An 18,160-nucleotide genomic window follows, 5' to 3' on the forward strand; every position below is an offset into this window, starting at 1 on the left:
GATGATTCTTTTAAAATGAATTAACGCTTAAATGTGTTAAAACTGACCCCAACTCAAATTATCTTAAGTCAACCCGAGCGACCTTAAGACATGCTTTGTCACTTTTTTCAACATGCAAAGTGAACAAATCATGCGTAGGTAGACCACCCCACCTCCACAGATTCAGAGACTTTATTCACCAGTACAACTGTCTGTCTACAAAAGTTTAGTTTAATCAAATGGTATGTACTCTTTGAATGTTGCACTCCTATTTGCCTAAAACGATTTCAAAAGGGCTCATTTTTATTGCAGACGACTTGTGCAGATTGTAACAAAACTGCATAATATCTAACAATGCAACCCAGTTCTGTTGACTGGCTGTCACGTAGTGCCTCAAATATTCTTTCAACAAGTGATTAATCCTTTCCGTTTGTCCATCTGTTTTCTGCCGCATAGTGTCACTCAGCCTATTTCACTCACGTTTTTTACCAAGTATAGAAAGACTTAAAGACAGCAAACTTAAACAATGAACAAACGCTTTACAGGAACTCTTCCCAACCTTTATTAATCATAAAATCATTACAAGGAAAAATACCAGAATTTCAACTCAGGCATTAGTTAGTTTGTTTTCACCAGATGACCACTTATACAGGCTAAAGAGAACAACATAATCATATTTTCTTGGAATCAATAGCATAGAGCCTCTTGAGTGCTCATGATGGGTGAAAATTTTCAAATCTACATGGTTGTATTCATTCAACAATGCCCTCACATTAAACATTCATTAGTAACTTTGACAAAAGATATTAGCACAACTATTGATTTTGATATGATTGATTTAATTAATTAATAAAATCAACCAGCCACTGATTTTGATTTCTCACAAGTACAACAACGGATACAATTCACGACAAAGGGGCAAATATAATACAATGATACAACACATTGTGCAAAGATAAGCACCGTATAGAGTTACAAGTTTACAACTACAAAATTTAGAAAGGAAAAAAAACAGAGTATCTTTCTTCCTAGTTGCTCAAAAACTTGCTGCTTATTGTTAACTTTTTTATTGGTTCGTACTAAAGAGAATGTCAATGGCCATAAATAATGCACCTATAGAGAAAGTAAAGGTTTATATTTATATTTTTCCCTTTCTCTTCTCATCCAATGCCTGCAAAAAAGTGGGGTACAACTTAGGCATCAATTTCATGAATCTGTAGCACCATATACAAGTCACTTAGAAAGTTAGGTTCACCTTAACCTATAAAATTGTAAGAAAAATATCAGACATCTTTTCTATGGTAAAGTAATCAATATATCAAATTTTATTACTTCAAGCTGAATCATAAGAGTAAAATATGATCACCACACTATAAAATCTTGGTCAGTCAATACTCATGTTTTTTATGTATACAAGCTTTTATATAGTACTTCCTCCCTTCCCTTTACTTGTACATTATGCTAACTACTCCTTCAGTCCCTAATTATTTGTCAACTTTTCAATTGATACACCTATTAAGCAAACAATAATTGACATAGTGAGTTTACCATGTTACCCGTATTAATTATGAAGTAGGTGAACTAAAAATTTAAGATTTTCAAGAAGTTCTACCTTTTTCAAAATAATTAATGAGGGTATAATAGGTAAAAAAAATTTGTCCTTTCTTGGTTTATCAAAATGGGACAAGTAAAAAACAAAAAATGGACAAGTAATTAGGAACAGAGGGGGAGTAAAAAATTTCTTGTTACTTGTCCATTTTAGTAAACCAAGAGACAACAAATTATACTTCTAATTTTACCCTTATCTTTAAGTGACTATTTCCCAAATTTATTGGAGTACTAGTAGTCAAATTTAATTTTCAAAAAATAGTTAATACTCCCTCCATTCACTCTTACTTGTCACTTTTGACATATCAAGAAAAAACAATAATTTTTTTCCATGTTTTAACTCAACATTAGATACTTATTTTCCAAATCATTTTTTTAAGACGTCATTTAATAGGGGGGTTATTTGGTAAAATACCTATATCATAAATATTTTCTTAATGAGTGTGCCAAGTAAAACTGTGACAAGTAACAGTAAACGCAAGAAGTAAGAGTAACTTAATAAAACAAAAAGTTAATTAATAACTTTTTTAAAGGAATGCAAAATGCATACGAGGCAAGTAAAACGGAACTGGGAGAGTACAATCTAATAGAAAAAACACACTTAAAACATTCAGTGCATGCTTTAGACATAATTTATCAAAGTTTGTTGAATTTTGCAACAATTCTATCTATAAGCTTAAATTGATGAGAGAGAACACTTATATTTTACTTGAAATGTAATGATCCGAAAGGTAATTTTTGGAAGTTCCCTAAAACAATTACCATTTCCCCATCCTGATAGTTGCCCCGACTCATTTCTGATCAGATTGTGAAGTTGATTTTCAAATTTGAGTAAAAGATTGTTATTTTTGCAGTTTTGAAGTAATCGATTTCAAATTTGGATTTTTTCATAGACTTAAGTTGGAAGTTGATGTGATTTTAGTCCTTTAGTTGACTTTGGTCAACATTTGGAGTTCGGATGCTCAGATCAGATTTTCGACGGTTCAATTGGATGCGGAGGATGATTTTAGGCGTAAGAGAGATCTTGGTTGAATTTTCAGAGGTCTCAAATTTTAGGCGTTATGCTAGTTATCTGCAACAGTCTTCTCAAATATTAGGCATTATGATCCCTCGCCTCGCCTCGTCGCCAAAGGCGAAAGGTGAGTGCCTTTCATAACATTGGTTGAATACAACTCCGTTTTCGAAATGGTTTTCACCCGTAGTTTCCAAATGTTTCGGTTAACAAAATTTTATATTAAATTTTGTATTTACCCCTCATTTTCAAAATCGTGTTTTTGGGTCAATTTTACCTGGTTTTCCAAAGTAATTGATATGGGTGTTGTTGCATTCAAATTCTTATTTTGATTCCATTATTGAATAAACTTTATTGATTTGGAGACCCAATGAAGAGCAAAGGATCAAATGCCATAGTGATTGTTTGACTAAATTGAGGCAAGTGTTCTTCTAAACTTTTGTTAAGTATGTAGAATCTTGTATTTCCTTATTATGTGTTGGGGAATAATAGGAATTGGCTATGAGTTTGACTTTTTCATATTGAATGATCCTAATGATTATAAAAGGGGTGATAAAAAGGCCATTTGATTACATATATTGATGTGTGTAGTGTTGTTGATGATTTGATTGGTGATATTGACTCATTATAGACAATGTGTCATGATTGTGTTGATATGAATTGTGTGTTGCTATGGACATCATACTCTCATGAATTGTGTGAACATGCCTCTTTTGCATTGGTCTAGAACGTTGAGATGAGATCTATTCTGATAATTATATGGCAAGGGGAAATGGTTCCGACTGATATATGGGTTGTGTGCATCCGACATGGGTTTCAGTCTGAGCCTCAGCAAATATGTATCGTTAGGAAAGACTTGCATCAACTTACTTGGCATTTCATTGCACATCATTTATCATTTCTGAACTTATGAGTACTCCTTTTGTTACCTTGTGATTGATGAACTTCAGGTTGATGTTAATGATTTGTACCATTGGAGTGTTGCTATTGGGCTATGGGTTACGTGCATTGTGAACTATTAGGTTGGGCAAATATATGTGTAGGTTGTAGTTTCAGAGGTTTGGTTGGATAGGAGTACATGCATTCGATATTGCTTTACCTGGTGTTTCGTAGTTTGCTTGCAGTATCATGTTCTAGTACTCACTCCTTGTTCCTACACTTGTGTCAGATTACAAGTGCTGATTTTATTCTACTCAACAAACAATGTCATTTAAGACTTGCATTTTCTTCACCTTTATTGCAATACATTAGTGACTTGTTCACGTGACAAACATGTTTTTTTGGGAATACTATTAGTTTGATTAAGTTATACGCATGTTTTGTTATATTGAGATTTCCTTTTGCTTTATTTCTGAATTTATTTATTTAATCAGGGTTTAGGCTAACTTGACTTGGCAGCACAAGGCAAGTGCAATCACATCCATTTTTGGGTCGTGACAAATGGTATCAAAACCCATGTTTGTAGGTCTCACGTGTAAATGAGTCATGTCTAAATAGAGTCTCGAGGATCAATACAGAGACATTTGTACTTATCTTTGGGAGGCTATGAAGGTTGTTTGGAAACTTCCTTTTTATTCATTCTTTCTTATCGTGTGCTTTGCTATTTCTGAGGTGTGGCACATTCTTTCGGCAGATGGTGAGGACTAGAGCTACTATTGCTGGTGGTAAAGGGGAGGAACGTTGAGACCCCAACAAGGTTGGGGTTAGGTACTGGTGTTTATTTAAAAATAGGACAGCTAAAAGAATTGATTGAAATATCTCACAATGGATTGAAATGACTTTCAACAGTTTTCAAAAAACTTAGTTAGCATCTAGGGGCTTTAAATAGCCAAACATAAAACACATAATTTGCATAATTTAAAACTTAAAACAATATAAAATATCTCAACAACTGAAACAACCTAACTAAAATTCAAAATTTAAATTATCTTAAACTAAACAACTGATTTTGATAAAAACAATTACAGTAACTTAAAGAGAATCTCAACCCTCCTCCTTTGCTTTAGTTACTGCAATTTTTAAAACTGCTCCTCAATTTTTGATCTAGCAATTGATGCTGAATTTCTCTTGAATAGTATTGAACTTGCATATTTTCTGGATATTGATGATCTTTCTCTCTTTCTTTTTTCTTCTTTTCATTTTGATCTTCAAAAACAACTTCCATGACATTATGTTGTGTAGAAATTCTTCAGAAAGTGGTTTTATTTGGACAATTGTAGGATTCTCAAAGTATTATAGTTAACTATTTTTCTTCCACAACAACACATAAGATATAGGCTATAAAATATGATTTCATTTTCATTAACCAAATCTTATAGTTTGTCCGTGAAACTTTTTTGGGCATTCAAAGAAAGACTACTGCTTGCCCTTTTTTTAGGTTAAAAAAACCTTGTGCTAGAAAAGAATACCAATTGAAAATGGTAGCCCTACAGGTTAAAATGGGTAGCCCTAACTAGTTAAAAAGATAGCCTTTGCAGGTTAAAGGAGTAGTCCTTACGCGTTGAAAATTTGGTAGTTCTTTGGAAGATTTCACAAATCCAGTAAGATCATGGGGAAGCAAAAAGAATTGATTGAAATCTCTCAATGGGTTGAAATGACTTTTGATTTCAATAATTTTATCAAGCATTCAAGGTCTTTAAATAGCCAACATAAAACACTTCCTCCCTATCCAGTCTTCATTTAGCGTCGAGAGGTAAGCCCGTATCAACATTCGTGAGGTGGTTCGTCTTCATGGTGTGCCGATTTCCATTTTATCAAATCAGGGTGCTTAGTTTACTTCTAGCTTCTAGACGACTTTTCTAGGATGAGTTGGGCACTCGCCTTGACTTTAGCACACTCTCACCCGTAGACTAATGGTCAGTTGAAGCGTACTATCCAGGTCCTTGAGGACATGTTGCGGGCTTGTGTCCTAGAGTTTCGAGGTCAGCTGGACCAATTCTTTCCTTTTGCGAAGTTTGCGTACAACAACTATCATTCTAGCATCTAGATGGCCTCATTTGAGGCTTTATATGGTAGGCGTTATCGCTCTCTAATTGGTCGGTTTGATTCTACAAAGACTAGACCGTATGGTACAAACTTTAATCAGAAGGCTTAAGAGCGGGTGAGGGTGATTCAGGATAGACTTCGAACAACTTAGAGCAAGCACAAAAGTTATGTTGGTCATAGGTGACAACCTTTGAGATTTGCAGTTGGTGTTAGAGTGTTTCTTCAAAAGTCACCCGAGGCGGGGCAAGCTTTCTTGCTTGGTCGGCCTGTGATGCCTACTGAGTACCTTTGTATTGGTACTTATGCTACACTCTACATCTTTTCGTGATGCATGTCCTATTACCATTTACCAGCGGTGATTGTTCGTGCCTTCTTTTGTAGCTTGTGGATATGCTGGACCAGTCTGCCTCCTTCTGTTCATATGTTAGCTTGTCTTTTGCCTTTGAGACAGCTTGTTGTGGTCCACTTTTGGGACTTGTATTTATTTTGTTAGACAGCTCTGTACTCTGACTTCCAGATCTGGGATGGGAGGATATCTAGTTTTTCTTCTGTTTCCGTCTTTTCTCATTATTAGTGTTCTTTGTTATGTAGTTCTATCCTTGAACCCCACTACTCGTCGTTCTAGGTATGGGTTAACTCACCTACTAGTGGGTTTATGTGCCATCATGACTAGAGGGATCGGGTCGTGACACAAAATTCGAAAAGATAAAAAAAGTGACCATATTGGTCAAAAGGTGCAAATAGCACAGGTTGAAGATAAACAAGAGAAGATTGCTTCACATGATTTTGTCATGTACAACTTCTCCACTTGTCTATAAATATGATACCATGGCGAGTGAAGATATTAAAAGAAGACGATGTAGACCTAAAATAAGATGAAGGAAGTCATCTTGGAAGACCTATAGTTTCTTCGAATCCATGCAGCGGAAAGCCACAACTAGAAAAAATATATACATGTGATACCAATTACTTCAGGAAATGGTTATCATGTCAGTACATTCACTTCAAGTCCTTGTGCTTTCTAGTTGTTCTTTTAACCTTATCTCAGAACTTTGTGGCGATCAGCAATATAGAACTTCTAATATGATTTTTCTTTATTTTGTATCAAGTTGGTCTAAAATGAATTTATATGGAGAACATGATCATTAGCATTCATATAGAAAACACCAACTTGTGTGGGATTTAAGTGTAATTGTACTTGTATACATTAGAGAAAAAACTTTAGCAAATAATAAAAAGGGTAGTAGTTTAGTGCAGTCTAGAAAATCAACACAAGTTTCCATGGACGACAATTCTGTTTATATTTTCAAAGGTTCTAGACTTAAGTAGATTTATGCTAAAAACTGTCAAATTGATGTCAGCATCGGACTACAGTAAGACTCAAACATGTTAACAAAGATTCGATGCCCAATTCCCACACTTCCTAGAATTTTGCTAAGTATCAATATAGAGGAAGCTTCGTAGTTTAAGTTGTACGATACAAATATAGATGTGAAAAATGATTAGTAAATCGAGAAATAGTAGCAAATCATATGAGATAGCTAATTAAAAAGAAAGAATTTAAGTTTCAAACCTCATATTTCAGAATATCGTAAGGAAAACAATACCTTGCTCTGGAAAATTCTCATCGTCAGCACAAGAGAGTCACGCATTCTACAGAGCAATAAGAAAGCAGCAATTTAAGTTTCAATAATCAAAGAACAAAGAGAATTAAAATCTGATTCAACAGTAATATAGTAACTAAGGAATATGTTCCCCATACAAAATTCTTAAGTAACAAAAAATAACCCAAGAACGCAGCACCAAAAGTGATAACAGCTGAATCCGCCTTTTTTTTTAAAAAAAAAATGATAAATGAAAAACTGCCTCTCCATGAAGTTTACAACTCAATATACCTTATCCAAAAATAAAAAATAGAGTACACAACTTAATATCAAGAAATTACTAAATATAAGATGAAACCTAGGTGTTTCTAATACTCTAGCTACAGATTATAAGAGAAGGAACAATTAGGTTAAGTGCAGTAGGATTATACATATAGCCGCTGACAAACAACTTACAACCGGAACAATCATTGCAAAGAACCACATCTGGAACAGCACTTGCAGAATAATTAATAAATGATTATACGGTATGAATATGAGGATTTTTTTCATTCATTTACATTATACAGAACATATAGGGGGTGCCATTTTACCTACATATTATGTGGGATAAATTATACAGAACATATAGGGGGTGCCATTTTCCCTAACATATTATGTGATCCCAAAGCACGTTTAGAAAAGTAACTTAGATGAGATGACAAAATCCTAATCTCTTCAACACAATCTATCAGTGCACATATGTTTTTGATGTGGATATTACCCCTGAATTAGAAATTCTCCTAAACCAAGAATTTACGATTCAATACCATTTCAATGGCTTTCTTACAACTTACGTTTTGTGTGACTAAGTTGAACCTATTAAGCAAAAAACTTATAAGAAGTTATATGCCCTGTGCCTGATTACATTGTTATAGGACAATAGACAATTTTTAATCTCATGTGATTTCAACCCCCAAAAAAATGCTAAGTTAAAAGGAATAGGTTTAGTACCTTATATCGTTATTTGTACTGAAGGGATGTGAAGACCCATCAGAACATGTGATAACAAACTGTGTTGATAGCCCACTTGGAATTTTGATCTGCACATAGAATATTCTGAATTACACTCAAATGTTTGACAATAGATCAAGTAAATAGTACAAATTTCCACTCTGTAGATTCAAGAACTTTACCACCAAACAGTAAAGCCTGTTTCAATATATTTGCTTCAATTTGTAAGAATTGATCCCCCTCACACCCACCTACTCTAAGAACGAGAAACTTACCCATCCTTTGATCAATAATGGTGTCTTAAACATTTTTAAATTACTAATTATTGCTTCATATGATTTTCACTAGGAAATTCAAGAACAATATGACTCAACCACCATAAATGAGCTTATTACGCTTGCTTCTACTATTATTACTACAGATTTTTCCATTCCTCTTTTTAGTATGAGCAATATGAACTTATCAATTATTAGTTAATGTCCCACAGAACACAATTAGTTGGTTACATCCTCTACAACAAGAAATCATAATATAATGTGTTAATCGCTCCAACTAATGGAATATCACGACACAGCTCGTTGGTTACATCTCCTTCCTCCCTACAACTACAAATCATAAACTAATGGTTAAACGCTCCAACTAATGGACTGGTACGACAGTCAACATCATTGAGCCCCAGCAGTTTATACGATGATTCAATTACTAAACCTGAGCTTAATTGTGTTATTACATTTTTTCAAGATGTATGAAAGAGAATTAAATCCAGGATGCAACCAGTAGCTTCTTTCCAATGGAAATTCGGTGAGCTAACCGGAAGTCAAATGCCAAGACAACAGTCTACCAAGTCTAGAGCTTCACATCTTGAGCCAGTCCCTTTTTTTCCCTATGAGAAAGAAAAAGCCCATTTTGTCTTCCAAAGCTGACAGTGATCACTTCAACAGTATTTGTAAATCTCACTTAGATGAGGCAAAATTAACCCATAAAATATAACCAACAACGCTAATTAAAGAATTCTAGATGTTTTGTTGAATGAGTTGGCAGATTTAGTCATAAACTGCTCCACCATGAGCTGGCAGAATTGATTGTAATCTGCTCTAAATATGTGATTCAAATATATTATTCTAGGAAAATAGTTTAGAATCCCTTGATTCAAGGATTTCCTAAGAATTAGGGATTGGTTAGTTTGTTTGGTCTTTGCTTGTTCTTATAAATATTGTACAAACACAACGAATAAAATATACTTTTGCAGTACCTAAACTTCGATGGTATCAGAGCGGGACTTTTTCCCCTAATATCATAGGGATAAAATAGCCTTTCATGGAGAGCATCTTTCTAACTTTCTTCGCTGGAAGCTCCGGCAGAAAATCTCATGACCCAAGGAGGCAATGCTTCTCACATGCCCTTCCAGTTAACTTCTTTTTTGATAAGGAAAAAAAAAGTAGTTAATGGGAAGAACTATCTGGAATGGGCACACAGTCCGTAAAACTGGCAATCGATGGCCGTGGAAAGTTGGGGCATCTGACCGAAGAGACGAAAAAGTCGGGAGTTGGAGACCCAAAGATGAACTCCTGGAGATCTGAGAATTCATTCGTGATTGCTTGGTCAATAAAATCCATGAAAGCAGTCATAGCTAAATCTTTTCTCTTTTTGCCACGGCTAAGGATGTGTGGGAAGCACTTAGGGAGACACATTCTAATGTACAAAATGCCTCTCAAATTTTTGAGTTAAAAATTAAACTATGGCAAGCTAAGGGGGGTGAGAATGAAGTCACTACTTATCATAATGAAATAATGTCCTTGTGGCAGGAGTTAGACCAATGTTACAATGATGAATGAGAGTGTTCTGTGGATAGTGTGGAAGCAAAAAAAAAGGGAAATTTTCTTTTTTGCAATTCCAGACTTGGCAGATTGAAGTATTTTTAGGTATTGAGGTTGCTCAATCTAAATTAGGTATTGTTATTTCTCAACGCAAGTATGCCTTAGATATTCTTGAGGAGACAGGAATGTTGAAATATAGACCTATTGACACTCCTATGGATCCGAATGTTAAACTCCTCCCCGGACAAGGGTAGCCAAACTCCTCCCCGGACAAGGGGAGCCACTTAAGTAATTTCGACATCTCTTTCTGTGTGAGTGTTGTTAGTTAGTTTATGACTTCCCCTTGTGATAGTCATTAGGAAGTAGTTGTTTGTATTCAGTGATATACAAAGTCAGTTCCCGGTAAAGGACTACTCTTTGAGGATCAAGGTCATTGGATATACAGACGCTGATTGACAGGATCACCCTATGATAGACGTTCGACATCCGGATATTGTGTTTTAGTAGGAGATAATGTGGTGTCATGGAAGAGTAAGAAACAAAATATTGTTGCTCGATCTGCAAATCAAAATATCGAGCAATGGCGGCAACAACTTGTGAGCTAGTCTGGATCAAACAATTGCTAGGAGAACTAAGCAAAATTGATCAGATGGAACTTGTGTGTGATAATCAATAGACTCTTCATATCGCATCAAATCCAGTGTTTCATGAAAGGACTAAGCACATTGAGATTAATTATCACTTTGTTAGAGAAAAGATACTCTCAGGAGATATTGCTACGAAATTTGTGAAATCAAATGATCAATTTGCAGATATCTTCACCAAGTCCCTCACAAATCCTCGTATTAATTGCATCTGTAACACGCTAGGTACATAGATTTGTATGCACCAGCTTGAGGGGGAGTGTTAGAATAGAAATTAGTGTATACATTCCCACTTAGAATAGAAATAGGAATACGAATAAGAATAGGAGTAGGAATAGGAATCCTAGTTGGAAAAGAATTCTTATATAGTGTCTCCGAATAGGGTCTCAATATAACAATTTAGATACACAATTCAATAATATTTTTCTCATCTATTTCTCACTAAAACCCTACCCTCATTTCCCTCCAAAACCACAGCCCAAAAATTCCCCGAACTTGAAGTATCTCTCTCGCACCCAACTAGTCCAGTTCCTGCCATCCTCAAGAAGGGCTAACGGTGTTACGTCAACTCCATGGACATCATTAGAGCCAATAGTTGAACCCAAAATCAACTAAAGAGTGGTTGAATTATGAAAATCAGCCCCTTCCCCCATAGAAAAGTTAACATGGAGATATTGCAAGTCCCCGACCATTACCTAGTCAAAAGTTACTGATTTATAGAACAAAAGGCATCATCTGGCTTTTTCGATGTTGCCCAGAGATTTTTCTGGTTGACAGCATGGCTGCCAGAGCATTTCCATCCATATTACTTTTCTGGTGCTGGCATCTTCCTCCTAGGTCCAAGTTGTCCATGGTAAAGCTTTCAAAAAAGACATCTCCCTCTTCCTAGATTCTAGAGAAAAGTAGGAGCATCTCTCTAGAAGCCATATTTATAATCTCAATTAGGGGTCATCTGGTAAGGTGTATAAGAATCACGATGATTTGAGTGTATTAGTAATGCATGCATTAGTAATGCTTTCATTAGTTATGTTGAGATTATTTCTTGTACATTGCGATGGTGTATTAAAAAAATGTATTGCATAACTAGTATGAAAATATTTATTTACAAAAACACCCTCCACTCTCTTTAGCTTTGGAATGAGAAATGCCTTGAGAGGTATTTGAGGGGCGTTACGTCATTAATCGATCTACTTCATGTGTTAAAACCTTTGTATTACTAATACATGGAAATCCATGGTATTAGTAATACACACCTCAATACACAATAGAGTATAATTAATACATAGGCCAAAAAAGAGTACCGAGTACTAACAATACATAAAGCTAATGCATGCATTATTTTTTTTTAAACGCTACCAAATGACCATAGTATTTAAGACTATGGCTGCATACCTTCACATTATCATATATTTGTATGAAATGATGAACTCAGCTTCTCTAGACCTATACTAGATGAGTACCAATTACTAAATTCTATTAATCAATAACCTGATTTTAAGTAATTAATCCATCAAAGGTAAGCACATACCGACAATTCTTTGGAAAAATTTTCCACTATAACAACAGCTTGTGTTCTATGAACCTTTACTTGGAAGCTTGATCGCAGCAAAAATATAGTCACTGGTTCCCAGTTCTCAAAAGAGTCGACCTGTTAAGAAAAACCAAAGAAATAGAAGAGATTTTCCTGAGAAATCTCACATCATATTGACAACCAAGATGTCTAAGCAAATAATAACATAGTTGACTCAAAATAAAACACTAAACAACACATACATGAATTCCATCCTAACGAAACATTTTATGAATTCAAGTATATCAAAAAAGTCCAAAACATGTTATGCAATTTTATGATATCTTATTCAACCCCTTAAAAAATCTCCATTTTTCTATATCCCTGTAACCAACATAATGGCTAATGGAGAAACAATCCACGCCCGTGGACTCCTCTTCTGCGATCTGAGAGCCCAACTTTGAAAATCGCCTCCTTCAGTGTGCCGGCATTACAATTATACTCCAATCAGTTAAGGGCCAGAAACCACAATTAAGTAGCCACTTTACAATGCAATAGGATATGATTAACATCTCCGCTTGAACATCTGCCCATGAAGAACCAACTAATATAGGTGATCCTCCGATTCCATAGATTTTCGACGGCCAAAATCGCTCCCATAGTTGCCAACCACACAAAGAAATGCACCTTCCTAGACACCCTGGAGACCCAATAGAGCAATGAGAAAAAGAAGATTCCTCCCTCCCTAGTAACTTTGGCAATTGGGTTTGATAGTGAACAATTCATCCCTACTATCGACCAGGCTCTGAAGTTCTCCCATCTCCCAATCCCGAATGGACTTCCCCTTAATGATACCTCCAATTGGACTATCAATTCCTTTTGGATGAGTGATGCGACTTTGTATAAATGGGAAAAGTTTTTTTAACTTGCTCTTCCCACATCATATGTGTCCCCTAAAACAAATCCATCTATCATCCTCAAAGTCAAAACTAAAGTAAATATATCCCCTTAAGTCTTCTCACTGCATCTAATACTCCTCTATAAACCACATCTGTACGGGGCTATAATGGTACTGATCCTCCATTCCCTCCAAGATATCATATTCCTCTGCTATAACTCCCTTCCACAGAGCATTCTCCTCCACCCAAAGCCTCCAAAATTCACTTCCCTAATTTTGTTGAAAACTCTGAAATCTTTTTTTTAGACAAGTAGCAATTCTATTCAATAAAACCTTAACCACCCTAGAAAATGGTGCAAAGTTGGAGAATTTACATGCATCGAAAAGGTACTTAAACCCCTGCCCAAAACCCTATACAATCATATATTGACAATTTAATATACTAACTCTCCTCTTCCCCCCACATATTATGTTTATACTAAAAAAGAACAAGCTAAGACAATTCATCCTAATTTTCTCGATAGAACTGCTACTCTGCTAGTGCCTTCAAAATGTCTACCATTCCTTTCCTTCCACACTGTCCAGCAAATGCAAGCAGGAATGATCTTCCAACAATCCGCCTCCCCACCTCTATTCCCAATACTCCACCAATTGTTCAACAATACCAAAGTAGAACCAGGTATTACCCAAGTTATTCCCAAAATACAAAAGAACATGTGCCGCAGATTTAAAGTTGTTCTGCAATGTAGGAATAACTGTTCATTGTTTTCACCCTCCTGTTCACACAAAAAGCATTTTGAACAAATCTGAAGAGCTCTTCTTTGTAGCTTATCTTGAGTTAGGCAAGCTTTCCTAATCACTAACCAGACAAAGAATGACACCTTCATAGGGATATTTACTTTCAAGACTTGTTTCCAAGGCCAATTCACAAGACCTCTTTGATTCAACTACCAGTATACTTATTCCTAAGAAAGCCCCTATACTGTTTAGTTTCCACTTGAGCCTGACAGTAGAATCTATGCATCCACCAAAAGTTCCCAATATCTGAAGCATTTTCTCTACTTCCCAGTCATTTAGAGCTCTTCTAAAGATTAGATTCCACCCTTGTTGACTCCGCATTTTGTTGATCATGTCATGTTGTTGGAAACATATAGAATAAAGAAGTGGAAACATAGACTTCAGATTACTTAGCCCAATCTAAAAAATCAGTTTTTTTCCCATCTCCCACAATAATCCACATTTTCCCAAAAGTCTTGCCATTGGTTTCTGATAGTTCTCCACACACTGCTACCCCATTCCTTTGGTGAAGTAACAACTTTTCAATTTACCAGCTGAAACTTTCTTCTTCCCTCCCTAACATCCCATAAAAAGTTCCATGGAAGACTTTCCACCTTTATATCACGCTATCAGGAACCTACAATAGTGACATGAAATGGTAGGTATGCTAAACAGGGTACTTTTTATTAACACTTTCTTTCCCTCCATTCAACAGATACCTCTTTTACAACCCTACTAGCCTCTTTTGAACTCTGTCTAGATTCCGCACAACAAGATCTTTGTTTGAAGCATGCAAAGGTAAACCCAAATAGGTTGTAGGTAAAGTTCCTACCTTAAAATTAAACACCAATACAAGCTCTTGAATATTATCAACTATGCCTACCAATATACTTTCACATTTCATGAGGTTAATCTTGATGCTAGAGTTAATCTGGAACCACACAAGAGTCTGCTTCAAGTACGACAGATGAGAAGCCTTCGCATCACAGAATATCAAAGCGTCATCTCAAACAAAAGATAAGTGATCGATACTACACCCTCTTAATGAGGCAGCAGAACCTGTAAAAGACCTTCAACAACCGTGTCCATCATTTTCCTCAAGACTTCGATCAGCAAAATAAAAAAGCATGGAGATAGTGGGCCTCAATGTTCAAACCACCTCGAGCTACTGAAGTATCAGCAAGGACTACCATTTCACCATAGTAGAGAATCTAGCGATGGAAATGCACCAATTGATCCATGTACTCCACTTGTCCAAGCGTATTTATCCTATTCCGGAGCAAAGATTTAAAACCTGAATTGTGAGCCACGGGCCAAGACTCCAACAGGAAAGTCATCTTCATCATAAATAAATCAAGAAACCCTCAATTTACATGGTCGTAAATTTTCTTAAGACCCAACTTACATAAACTTACCTTTCTTCTTTAGAGAATCCACCACTTTGTTTGCCACAAGATCCGCATCCAGAATGTGTCTTCCTTCCACAAACGTGTTTTGGGAAGTGGAGACTGTCTCAGCCAACACTTTAGGGATTATATCATATATTCCTTAATGTTTGTCGGACCTTCCTTATTCTGTATATGGTAATAAAGGACCCATTAAGGTTTCTCGATCTCCTTGGTTTCTTGGAATACTACAATAGTTTCCTTCAACTCTCCCTTCATTGTCCTCCAATACTACTAGAATAAAGCTAGACGAGAGTATTGTCTTTGTCATACCCACTGGAGTACTTTATTGATAGAACTTAATTTGGAGTAGAATGTATCATTCGCACTGGAATCTAGAGGAGAATTTTGTTGTGCTCACATAACTAGGAGAATTTGCTATTTGGATGATGATGTCCACGTGTTTTATAAGGGTGTATTTTTTTTATAAGATAAGTGGTATTAATAACAGCATCAAGAAGATGCAAGATTTACAAGACATGGCATTTGAGCTTACAAAAAAATCCCTGGCTAACTATACAAACTATTTAAGCCAATACTAATGAGTTAGTAAAATCCTGAAGTTGTTCTGCATTAACACAACGGGATACAAGTTGGACCAACTAAACAAATTTGCAATGCACCTAGTCTTCAAAATGCCTAAGGCAGTTGACTCTCCATCAAACCATCTCTTGTTCCTCTCCAACCAAATACACCAAAAAATACAAGCATGTATCATAATCCAAATCTTCTTGATGGCTTTGTCAACTGTCCATAGGCTCCAACTCTCATATGCATCCTTAACTGTTAGGGTTGTGGTCCAATTGATGCTAGAGAGACAAAAAAGCATACTCCATAATTTGGAGGCCACCTCACAATGAAGAAGAAGATGTCTCGAGGTTTCAGCCTCTTTTTTGCACATATAGCATCTGTTTGGGAACTGGATTTTTCTTTTCTTTATGTTGTCTTGGGTGAGACATGCCTCAGATAGAGTTGTCCAGGTAAGAGAAACTACCTTAGGTGGTAGCTTGGTCCTCCAAATGAGTTTACATGGTCAGTTATCTATCACGGGGTTTCTGTTAGAATAGGAATAAGTATTTCTTACTTAGAATAGGAATTAGAATAGGAATAAGAATAGGAATTCTAGTTGGATAAGGTCTCCAATGTAGTGTCTATAAATAGGTCTTCATGTAACAATTTAGATGTGCAATTTAATAATATTTTCTCCAATATTTCTCACATGGTATCAGAGCAATTGTGAGAAAAAATAATTAAAAAAAATAATATTTTCCGGTAACATAGTTGTTGTCCGGATAATTATTATTTTCCGTCACTATTTTCATAAAATTGACACCACCACTAGCTGCGGAATTTCCCGACGAGCAAAGCCCAGTCATCCCCACCAGATACCAGTGCTACACGCGCCGCCGATAGGATTTTCGAAGGCGAACTGTCAGACCCATGCGCCGGCTCGTGTGACTTTTTCCGACCAGTTTTTTCAACAATTTTTTTCTATCTGAGTCACCTCTTCATTCCGAGGCTGACTATGTAATTTTTTTCTGATTCCGACCAGATTTGATCGCCAGAATTAGGGTTCCTGCTATTTTCAGGCTATTTCCGGCAATTTTTTTTCGAGATTTGAATTTTCCGACATACAGATCTCAATGATCAAGATTTTTTGGTTGTTCCCAAGACAAATTTAGCATAATGTCTTTTGGATGTGATGTGTTTGGTTCTAAAAATATAGGGATCGGAAATTCTAGCCCTATAATCACTTCAGAACTTCTATTGGGAAGTTCAAACTATTTATCTTGGGCTTCGTCAGTTGAATTGGGGTGCAAGGGTCAAGGTGTGCACGATCACTTAACGAACAAGACTTATGTGGTAGATGTAAAGGCTAAGACTTGTGAGGAAGATGCAAAAGTCAAAGCACATTGGGAGAAAGTAGATGCTCAATTATGTAGTCTCCTATGGCGTTCGATTGATTCCAAATTGATGCCCTTGTTTCACCCATTCCAAACATCTTATACAGTTTGGGAAAAGGCACGTGCTTTATACACTAATGACATCTCTCAATTCTATGATGTGATATCTCAATTGACCAACTTACAGAAACAAGAATCCGATATGTCTACTTACTTGGGACAGGGACAGGCAATCAAGGAGGAATTCAACACGTTGATGCCAGTAACTACGGATGTGGAAAAACAACAAGAACATAGACAAAAATTGTTTCTAGTTCTTACTCTTGTTGGACTTCCTCCTGATAATGATTCTGTGCGTGATCAGATTTTAGCTAGCCCTACAGTTTCTACAATCGATGAATTATTCTCTCGCCTCCTTCATCTTGCGACACCTACTAGTCACAGAGTCGTTTCATCACCCACTGTTGACTCCTCTATTCTCGCATCTCAAACCTTTGAAAAGCGTACATATCAGTCTACGGAGAATCGGCGAGGCGGAGGACGTTTTGGAAAACCTCGATCCAAGTGTAGTCATTGTCATACACTCGTGACATACGTCATATTTTGCATGGTCCACCACCTAGTTATGATCCTCTTGTTCTAAAGGAATATAATGAGTTCATTCGAAATCGCGCAAGTAAACAATCATCTCCACCAGTAGCATATGGTGCTCAACCTAATCAACCATCCAATAATGCTCATATTGCTCAAATAGAATATGAGTTCTTTCAGTATCGTGCAAATAAGCAAACGTCTCCACAAATAGTTTCAGTTGCACAACCTGATGTGTCTGTCACGAGTAATTATTTTGATTGTGTGTCGCAATCTAGTACTGTTGGAACATTGGTCGTGAACTCTGGGGCTTCTGATCATATTTCTAGTAATAAATCATTTTTATCCGATATTGTTTATTCGCAATCTCTTCCAGCTATTACTTTAGCCAAT

General features: G+C 36.1%; 1 protein-coding gene across 7 annotated transcripts in view; it reads right to left on the minus strand.

Annotated features, from left to right (window-relative positions):
* Positions 1-797: 797 nt before the first annotated feature.
* Positions 798-18,160, minus strand: part of LOC107002582 — a 45,523-nt gene continuing 28,160 nt past the window's right edge. For 2 of the 7 annotated variants that reach the window (XM_027912352.1, XM_027912353.1), the window contains exons 17-20: positions 12,171-12,290; positions 8,182-8,270; positions 7,192-7,237; positions 4,542-4,744 (exon numbers count right to left, since the gene is read on the minus strand). In XM_027912352.1, the coding sequence (XP_027768153.1) occupies positions 4,643-4,744; positions 7,192-7,237; positions 8,182-8,270; positions 12,171-12,290 (357 nt within the window). In that variant the 3' untranslated portion in view covers positions 4,542-4,642. Of the gene's footprint in view, positions 1,151-4,524; positions 4,745-7,157; positions 7,238-8,181; positions 8,271-12,170; positions 12,291-18,160 lie in introns of those variants that run through there. The other 5 variants (XM_027912354.1, XM_027912355.1, XM_027912357.1 and 2 more) reach the window with 5 other exon arrangements.

The sequence above is a fragment of the Solanum pennellii genome, chromosome 10, assembly GCF_001406875.1.
Source record: "Solanum pennellii chromosome 10, SPENNV200".
Taxonomy (NCBI): Eukaryota; Viridiplantae; Streptophyta; class Magnoliopsida; order Solanales; family Solanaceae; genus Solanum; species Solanum pennellii.